Source organism: Chaetura pelagica, unplaced genomic scaffold, assembly GCF_000747805.2.
Source record: "Chaetura pelagica isolate M959 unplaced genomic scaffold, ChaPel_1.0 scaffold67, whole genome shotgun sequence".
NCBI lineage: Eukaryota > Metazoa > Chordata > Aves > Apodiformes > Apodidae > Chaetura > Chaetura pelagica.
This window is the reverse complement of record NW_009954107.1, coordinates 208,302-218,318: the sequence shown is the minus strand read 5'-3', so window position 1 is coordinate 218,318 and position 10,017 is coordinate 208,302. Positions and strand designations below refer to the sequence as shown.

Genomic DNA, 10,017 nt, shown 5'->3' with positions numbered 1-10,017 from the left:
CACTCTTTCTATATAATGTATGTTTGAGATGCCATTTCTAAAAACTCTGAGAAAGACAGCTTGCAATAGGTGACTAAATTTTAACATTTATGGACGACACTGTAGGTGAATAGTGTCTGAGGGTAGGACAGAAAAAGACTCTGGAAATACCTCTAAAATGCTTTTGGTGTCCACAGTATCTTGTGTCTATTGTAGGCAAGTTTGGGAGGAAAAGTGAGGCTGATGATCACAGGAGCAGCACCTGTATCTGCAAGTGTACTTACCTTCCTGAGAGCAGCTCTTGGCTGTCAGGTGAGTTTCCTGGCCTTAATCCTAAAACCTAAAGATTCTACTACCTCATTTCAGCTTTGATATTAGAGCATTTCTAATAGTCTATTTATATAATTAACTCTTTCTAGCGTTCTTCTTGGCGACTACACAAGTGCATATTCCTTTCCAAAGCTTCTCTGTCCCCTGGTATTTCTGTATTCATGCCAAAGTATTATAACTAAAGTAACCAACCGAACTGTCTTAAGATTAATAGGGGCTGCTATAAGCAATAATTAATATTCTTGGATTAAGTTCCTGAAGTTTCTGGAATGCTTACAGAAGTATTCATAACTACCTCAGAGAATCTAATCAACATGATGTTGTAGTAATGCTGCTTTGAAGATAAAACTGGGGAGAATCTGATTTAACACACTGCAATTATCTTCAGAGCCTCTGCAAACTATATGTTGAGGTAAAATATGAATAACAATGGCACAGGATGGAACAAATGTGGTGAAATATATTGCAAGGATAGAAAATACTAAGATATGTGGCTTCTGTGAATTCTTCCAAGTTCTTCAGTAGTGTTACAGTATAGCAATGCATTCTGCCTATCTTGTATATAATAATCACAGCATTGTGATGGGGTATAGGGACTCTGTTCCCAGCTGTCTTGGACAAATCTGTCCTTAAATTATATGAATGAAGTTATTGCTAGTGTCACTGTTCCTAATTTCTTCCTCCTGCTCTCTGTTGCTTTCTATTATGATCTAGACATAGCATGTGAAATTAAGTGAAATATAGAATAAATACTGAAACTGAAGTTGGAATAAATTAAAATTATGTGTTGTGATAAAACTAAAATATAGTGATGTTCTTCTGGGGATGCTGGGGATTTTGCTAAATTCAAATTTAAATAACAAAAGAAGCAAAACATTAACTTCATTTTAATGAAACTATGTTGAAAAGCAAAAAAGTAATAATTTGATTTTATGTTCTAGTTCTATGAAGGTTATGGACAGACTGAATGCACAGCTGGGTGCTCACTGTCACTGCCTGGTGACTGGACAGCAGGTCAGGTGTTCAGTAGTGTGCCTGTCTAGTAAATTTCAGGATGCTATAGAAGTCCCTGATTACATTATTAGTCTGCAGTACACCTATCATGAAGCATAAGATTCTATTTTTCTTCAAGAGAACTAAAAACTTTGAAAGGGATCCCTTGAAGTTTGTACCCCTAAATAACTAGAATAGCCTTTAATAGGCTTCATCCTAGTAAGTTGAAGTGCATATAGCAGAGGGGAGGTCACAGTATCAACCCTTGTAATTTTTACAGGTATTTTCTGTGTATAAAACCACGCTGGAAAATTAAATGGCATTTTTAAAATGTTGGATCAAACAGTGTAAATTTCTGTCAGTTGTTACATCTCTAGTTCCCTAAGTGAAATAATACTGATAATTGAAACTACAGTTGGACTTGTGCTACTTCCATATGTCCTTAGAGTGGGGATTCTCTTTATAAGAAAGCAAGCCTGAATACATGGTTCAATTTGTAACGTTGCAGGGATATCTGAAGTCAATGTTTCAGTCTCAGCAAATTTAAGCCATTACTGTGCTGATACTGGTGTAGTGCATTACCAGCATTTGCTTTTCTTTTTTTTTTACTTTAGCATGTAACCACCTTGTTTTAAGAACCTGACTAAAAAGCAGTTCAGGCTATTGAAGTGTTACTCTATTTAAAAGGTCATGTTGGAGCACCCATGCCATGCAGTCTCATCAAGCTTGTTGATGTACAAGAAATGAATTACTTGGCTGCCAAGGGAGAGGGTGAGGTAAGTAATTTTAAAAGGTTGATATGAGCCTCTTACAAAGTCTTAGTAAACATTTTTGTGTTCTAGAAAAAACAAGGAACTGTCTGAGTTTAATAAAAGTGCTAAATGTGGCCTGCTACCTAAAATCAAAGACTCCTGTCTTGCATGCAGGCAGTGTCAGCTAATGACTTAGAAAAGCAAGATGGAAATTAGTGTATTGAAGACAAAAAGCAGCTCCCTGTGGCATAACAAATTACTATGTATTTATGGTTGTATGACCAACATCTTACAGCTCCAGAACAGCTGAGAAGCTACCTCATACTACATGTATTCTTTAGTAAAATGCTATCAGAGGGCTTCCCCCCACTCCCACAGCCAAGTGCAGGAGATTAGCTAATGCATACAGCTTGTTACTTAGCTTGTGATGTGTGAGATAGGTGATGTAAAGTGGCTGGAGCATTATTAAGAGAAATGGAGATAAAATGCCATGAAGGCTGCTAATGACTTGTGACAATAGCCTGCACATTCTTCTGAACTTTTATCTGCAACCTGCACAAATTGAACATGTATATTTTACAAATTACATCTTGAGGAACTTTGTATATAATGCAATATACTTTTTTTTCAATATTTTTTCCAAGTAAAATATATACAGCTTGACCTTTATGTATATAGGTTGAACAGATGTCCATGTAGCATTTTATTTTCCCCAAGCCCTTAAAGCAAATTAACTGTGGTGTCTTTCATGCTTTTGAGAGGTCTTGGGGCACTTTGGGAGTGAGAAATCAAAAGTATTTTAAGCAAGTAATCAATTGACTGCAAGCAATGTATAATCTCTATTTGTTTTGGTTGTAATTTGGATGACACCAGAGACCAATTCAGCTCTAATTCTCAAAAATACTTAAGGATTTAATTTGGCTTAGTGATGTGAAACTGTTTGCAAGTGGGAAGCAATGTCAAGATTCCTTTGTCTTGTATTATCACCCCATGTTTAGTCTTCATCAGTAATTTTTTCTTCAAATATGCTTTTAGAGCTTGGTCTGCTAGAGGCAGGCTAGTTGTCCTATTGAGAAACTGTTACATAGCTTTTAAATAAATTTCTAAAAATGCTTTGCTTTCACTGTGAAGGTTTGCTGCATTAGGAGTCACTTTGAACTTGAATAAGTATGGTAGCCCCTTAATATATCAGGTACCATCTTAGTCTTTTGGTCCTAACTTCCTTAGTGTGAACTGCTTCAAATTTAGCATGTGCTGTAACCTGTTTCACTGAACTGAAGCCCACAGACAGAGAATTGGTTACTATCCTTTGCCTAAAATAGATCTTCCTCCTTATTGTCTATCAGGGCTTCTGCTGGATTAAACACTTCTAGTTGTACTTCCTGAGAGTAAGCTTTCAATATTTTGTTCTGTCAGCCTTGTTAATTTTTTTCCAGTTATCCATGTTCAAGAAGGATAAATTTGTAAATCGAGTTTCATATGCTCACATGCAGATGAAGGCTTAGTGACAGTAGGCAGGATACAGATAAATGGTTTGCTGTCTCAATGGAGAAAAGTTGTCACCTGCTGCCCTCCTGTGATTGTAGGAGCCATACCAAATGAAATCTTTGATCAGTCAGCCTTTGACTTGACTGGGACAGAGTTCTGCTCTGCTCCTGTCTTCCCAGATAAACTGTTTTATACCAGAAATTAGTTGGGTCTTAGCTGAGACCAAACCAAGGTCTGTTGTTTGGTACCATCTCTACACAGTCATCAGAACCCTAACTAATACTCTGATCTCTCTCACATTGATAACATCTGTTTGCTATATTGTATTTTACCAGAATGTTTGTATTTTTATATTGAAGTAAGCACTGAAAATACTTGGGATGAGTTTTTCAGTAGTTGGTCTCTGAACTACATTAGTAATTTCCTGTAGTCTGAGATTTGATACTACTGCTTGAAGATTCTCTAGCCAGTTTCTTGCCCATTTTTTAATTGTACTAGTCCTCTAGACTAGGAGTTGGCCTAGTATTTTATCAGTCCCTATTGATACTTATTATCAATTTGACCTTAACTTAAAATTGGATTTTCTGTGCTGTTCTTCTAGATTTGTTCTAGAGTTTTGATACTGTTACCCAGACCAGAATTTCTCCTGTCATCCATGCATGCCAAGCTACTCCCAAGCTAATGTGTCAGCTTGAATCCTTTGCTTCTGAGGACTCCTATGTAGAGCTTTCAGTTCGCAGACTTTGGATTCCCCAACACTTGTGTGCAGTGGGCATCTTTAAGTTTTGCTTCAATCTTGTTTATCTTGCCTTTGTCCTCTTTTTTTAAGGAGGCATAAGGAGGCATTTTATTGTCCTGCTGAGCCTTAAATAACAATGGTCCTGTTCTTTTTCCCACTGAAGAAAACTTACACAAGCATGGGTGTTCTATTGACTTGTGGACAACAAACGTGTGATTTGCTTGATATTCAGCTTTTTCATAATTACTTTTCTCACAATGTTCCTGCTGCTTACCAAAGCTGAAATGAGCACATTTCCAGGCTGAGGGGTAATATTTCTGGATCCAGCAGGATTTCTTCATATACATACAAATAAGTTTCCTCTGATAAATTCAGATTATTCAGATAGCAGGTAGGAGCACTGCTGCTAGGCTGGAAGAGAACAGGTGCTTCCAGTTGCTTCCTATTATCCTTTATACCAATGGAAAATGTTATTTCTCCAAAAACAATGAGTAGAGGTTTCTGTACTGCATGAACTTCATCTTCTCTTGTTAGTGGAGAACCCCTGGAGAAAGCATTCATTGCAAATAGAGTTTAAATTTCCTAATACATTAACAAATTACTGTTTTCAGGTGTGTGTGAAAGGGCCAAATGTATTTCGTGGCTATTTGAAAGATCCAGAAAAAACAGCAGAAGCTCTGGACAAAGATGGATGGCTTCATACAGGAGATATTGGGAAATGGCTACCAGTAAGTTAACTTATATAGCTGAAATGTCCTTCTGCAGTTATTAGCAGTAATTGAACAAATATAACATATTTAGTATTGAAAACAAGGAATTAGATGAAATAAATACTTTTAGGAGGAGGATAATTACTGTTGTAGATAAATGTGTGCATGGAGCTAGAAGACTGTTGGCAGTGCCAATAGTTTAGGTTAGATGGGTGCAGAGCCTGTTTTCTTCAAACATTAGTTTGACAGTACTCTGGCTCTAGTACAATTTTATTGTGCTAGTATGGTATGCTTAAGCTGTGTAGATTGGTTTTTCACTTGAAGTGCCTCTTCTGAGTGTTAATTCTGTCAACAGAATGGTACATTGAAGATCATTGACCGGAAAAAACACATATTTAAACTAGCCCAGGGAGAGTACATAGCACCAGAGAAAATAGAAAATGTGTATCTGAGATGTGAAGCACTGGGTCAGGTGTTTGTCCATGGAGAGAGCTTGCAGGTAAGCATTCCTCAGGTAATTAAAAAAATGAATACAAGAAGAGACTTCAGGAGAGTCTTTCTTTCCTCCCTCCTCTTACCCTAAACTTTTGGACTAGAATCTGTTTTTAACGTTACACATCTGGGTTCTGAATTCACTTTCAACTCTAGCAATTCTATAACATATTTCTGGATGTAGTTTCAGGCAGGATTAATTTAACTGATTATTAATGACTGTACATAAGTTGCTAACAGTGCAGGGAAAACAAAACAATATGTTCATTTTGTTGCAAGTGGAAATTGAAATGTGGATCTTAACAAGAGTGTAGTGCTCTGAAGTGCCAGCTTCGGAACTGCACTGCGTTCAAGCAGCAGAAAGCTGCGGAGTTTACAGCAGGGCCAGAACAGCTGTCTGAAACCTCAAACACCAAGTAGTAAGAAATGTGTAGGAAGTGTAAACTTTAAGGAAAAAAAAAAGCTTGACAAAATTTCCCTTTTTAGGCCTTCTTAGTTGCTGTTGTGGTACCTGATCCTGAGACTTTGCGCAACTGGGCCAAGAAAAGGGGATTTGAAGGCTCATATGAAGAGCTATGCAAAAACAAGGTGAATCATATCTGACTACACAGTTAGCTGTTTTGCATCGACATTTTCAAGCTCTACAATGTATTCTTCTACCCACAGGATGTCAAAAAACACATTCTGGAAGACATGGTGAGGGTTGGGAAAGAATCTGGTTTGAAGTCATTTGAACAGGTAAGATGCTAATAAGAACTGAGCACAGTCCTTTAAATTTCTTGATACCAGTATAAAATGACTGCAGAAGTTGATTGGAATTTTTATCTGGAAAACCTTTAAAGCAGTGGGGTTTGTTATGATGTCTGGGTGATCTTTTTAATAGCCCTGTCTATTCCAAGGGGTACAGCTTGGCTAGTAACTCTTTACTTTCCAGGTCAAAGACATCGTTGTGCACACTGAAATGTTTTCTATTGAAAACGGCCTGCTGACACCAACACTGAAGGCAAAGAGACCAGAACTGAGGAAGTGTTTCCAGTCACAGATAGATGAACTCTATGCTAATGCCAAAATGTAACTGAGAACAGAACAAGAAGAGTGGCACATGTCTGTCTACTGTCGGCCTTCATATCTGTAATTTGACTACAGCAAACATAGGGAAGGAATTTGTGCAATCATTAACTTGTACAAAAATGGGTACTTACCATAGGAACACTGAAGAAATGCAACACTGCCTTACTGTCAAGTTGTGTTGTATATTGTTTTTATGGTGACCTACGATTTCCAAAAAGAGCCTTAACTATAAATGGTAACTATATGTAAGTTATTTAAGATTTCCTTGGCAAAAAATGGGACTGTCCTTCACCAAGGAGCTAAGGTTTTCTTATTGCCAGTGTGTTTTTGCTGTCTGCAGTGTATTTTTCAGTTGTCAATCCCACAAAGGGTTTGGCAGTTTTGAAAATGCCTCTAAGTATCTTGCATCCTCAGAAGGATTACTTAATCTGTTAAAAAAAAACCAAAAAAACAACAAACCAACAAATGAACAACCACCAAACCAAGCCCCTGCAGTTGTATAGCTGGTATCATAGCTTGCATTAGTCCTAATATTAACTGGGGCAAGGCATCTGAGTGTTTTTTCTCCCTTCTTTTTATCTGCAGACAGTTCTGAGATAAACTTTTATAAGGTAGAAGTCAGTACTCCACACCAAGGAGATGGATGAATACCTCAGAGTAAGTCTGCATGTGGTGGTCCTGCACTGAAAGTGTGGATACAGTTATTTTAGCACATGTAGCCTTTGCTACATTAACACAGTTTCAGAGTGGTGCCAGCCCTGTAAATGAATAGTAGATCATAACTCTGGCAAGAACACTAGAGACTTAAAACCAACACCATTCAGGAGGCTAGGCTATGCTAACAGCCAGGTAAACATTGCACCTGTATTGGCCACTTTTTTCCCCTGTAATAAACGTGTATTTAAAATGCATTTTTAAAAATGTGCCAGGTCCTCCATAGGCAGAAGAGCTTCTGACATAACTTCGTTTTCTGTGCTTCATGTATGAGCCACTGAGTATTCTTCACTGAATAGCAAAATAGGTCAGGTGGAAGGTTTTTGCCTGATGCTTTGCAGCAATCTGAAGTATTTAAATATGCCAACAGAACTGTGTTTTGGTACAGGATTAGGTGTTTGTTCAGGGATAAAAACCTAATTCCCAGATAAATTACAAAACAACTAGTTACCTTTTGTTTGAGAAATCAGCAGAAATAAGCCTTATGACAGCATAAGTCTTTTGCTATCCTTAACAGAGTTGGTTTTGCATTAGCATACATTGCTGTTTCCTGAAAACATGGATATATGTAAAATACAAGCACAACAAGGTTTGCACTAAGATTTGTGTGTGATTGTAATGCACTATTCTGTAGCATAATTTCATACATGTGTGCAATTAAGGTACACAAATCCAAGTCAAATGTTAGAGCAGTAGTTTGTTACATTGGAATTCAAATGTTTGCGTAGTGTTGGCTATTTCTATGTTTTATAAAACCAAAACAATTTTCAAAACCAATGAAGGAAACCAAAATAAATGTTTCTGCATTTCAATTCAGTGAAATGTTTGTTTATCAAGGGAAGGTGCTGCTGACTAACCTTGTCTAAACCAAATTTTTGTCACTTAATATTATATTCAAATATATGGGTATGCTGCATGGAGAAGTGGTCACCATACCTCTCCTAATGGAGATGATTGAGGAGCTGGATCTAAGGTCTAGATGAGGGGACTTAGTGTACCATCAAGTTGTGAGGCAGTGTTGATCTGCTTGAGGATAGGAAGGCTCTACAGAGGGATCTGGATGGGCTGGATTGATGGGCTGAGGCCAAATGTATGAGATTCAACAAGACCAAGTGCAGTCTTCTGCCAGAAACCTGCTCAGTGGAAAAGGGCCTGGGGCAATTCGTTGATTGTCAGATGCACATGAGCCAGCAGTGTGGCCAAGAAGGCCAACAGCATCCTGGCTTGTATCAGAAATAGTGTGGCCAGCAGGACTACAGAAGTGCTTGTGCCCACCAGTACCTGGCACTGGTCAGGCCACACCTCAAATACTGTGTTCACTTTTGGGCCTCTCACTACAGAAAGGACATTGAGGTGCTGGAGTGTTTCCAAAGAAGTGAAGGGTCTAGAGCATAAGTCTTGTGAGAAGAACCTGAGGGAACTGGGGTGGTTTAGTCTGGAGAAAAGGACACTGAGGGGAGACCTTGCCACTCTCTACAACTACCTGAAAGGAGGTTGTAGCAAGGTTGGGGTCAGTCTCTTACCCCAAAGTACAAGTGATACAACAAGAGGAAATGACCTCAAGTTGTGCCAGGGGAGGTTTAGAGGAAATGAAGAAAAATTCCTTTGCTGTGAAAGGGTTGTGAGGCACTGGAACAGGCTGCCCAGGGAAGTAGTGGAGTCACTATCCCTGGAGGTGTTTAAAAGATGTGATGTAGTACGTAGGGACATGGTTTTGTGGTGGACTTGGCAGTGTTTTGTTAATGGTTGAACTTGGTGATCTTAGAATTGTTTTGGTTGGAAAAGGCCTTTAAGAATTATCACTACAGAAACAAAGCTGTGCTGTAGATAGTCTGTCCTAGGGCTTGTTACCTTTGGCTCATGGACTCTGCTACATGGGTGCTATAGGCAGCGTAAAGAGACCACTGTTCCTGGTAATCCCAAAGTGATATTTCACTGTGGTTTTGACTTATTTGGTGGGACAAGGGGTGTCATGGCTTAAAGCTGGGCTGGCAATTGAATGACAGATGCTCTCTATTGCCCCTCTCCTTCCACCCTATAGGGGAAGGAGAGAGATTAAGGGACAGAAATATGAGTTGGAAGCTAAACTACACAGTTGAAATTAAACAATAATGATGAAAAGAATGAAATGTGACCACCAAGGCTGCTGGGCAGGCCCTGGAAAAGTCCTAGACTTGGATCCTGGTGTCAGCAGCAGCTGGGAGCTGGATGCAGGAATGCAGGGATTCTGGGATGCACTGCACAGATCAGGATCAAAGGCAGATGAATGGATGGAATCCTCCCTGGCAGCCAGCCATGGATGAAGAGAGCTTGCCCTTTTGATCCCTCAAATTTATTCCAAGTATGACATGTTTGGGATGGAATATTTCCTTTGGTCGATTTTGGTCACTTGTCCGGTCTGCTCCTCCCCACAGAAGGGTCACAGATGACCCCTTCCCTCCCAGCAGTGGCCTTGGCCCTACATACCCTTCTCTAGCAGTCGCTGTTAACATGGAGCACCGTCAGGCCTAGAAGCAGTGACTGCAAGACAAGCTGTTCATTTGAGCGAGTGTAACTACTTGGAGACCTCAGAAGTAAAATCACTAGAAAGAAAACGGGTTCTATCCTGGTTCAAAGCCCAGGGGGCTGGGGCAGCAGCACATATGGGGTTTGTACAAACACCCTCCGTGTGCAGGGAGAGATGTGGCACTGCCAGGGCTGGACAAAGGGCTGGATTCCCTGTTACAGTCCCACGTGTTTGGGCACGCCC

At 39.3% G+C, this 10,017-nt stretch overlaps 1 protein-coding gene across 2 annotated transcripts in view; it reads left to right on the top strand.

Moving 5' to 3' along the window:
• ACSL1 (acyl-CoA synthetase long-chain family member 1) overlaps positions 1–6,986 on the top strand; it is a 31,128-nt gene extending 24,142 nt beyond the window's left edge. For both annotated transcript variants that reach the window (XM_010002453.1, XM_010002452.1), the window contains 8 exons: positions 196–291; positions 1,251–1,323; positions 1,990–2,078; positions 4,893–5,009; positions 5,347–5,490; positions 5,970–6,071; positions 6,150–6,221; positions 6,418–6,986. In XM_010002453.1, the coding sequence (XP_010000755.1) occupies positions 196–291; positions 1,251–1,323; positions 1,990–2,078; positions 4,893–5,009; positions 5,347–5,490; positions 5,970–6,071; positions 6,150–6,221; positions 6,418–6,558 (834 nt within the window). In that variant the 3' untranslated portion in view covers positions 6,559–6,986. The remainder of the gene's footprint in view (positions 1–195; positions 292–1,250; positions 1,324–1,989; positions 2,079–4,892; positions 5,010–5,346; positions 5,491–5,969; positions 6,072–6,149; positions 6,222–6,417) is intronic.
• The last annotated feature ends 3,031 nt before the right edge of the window (positions 6,987–10,017 follow it).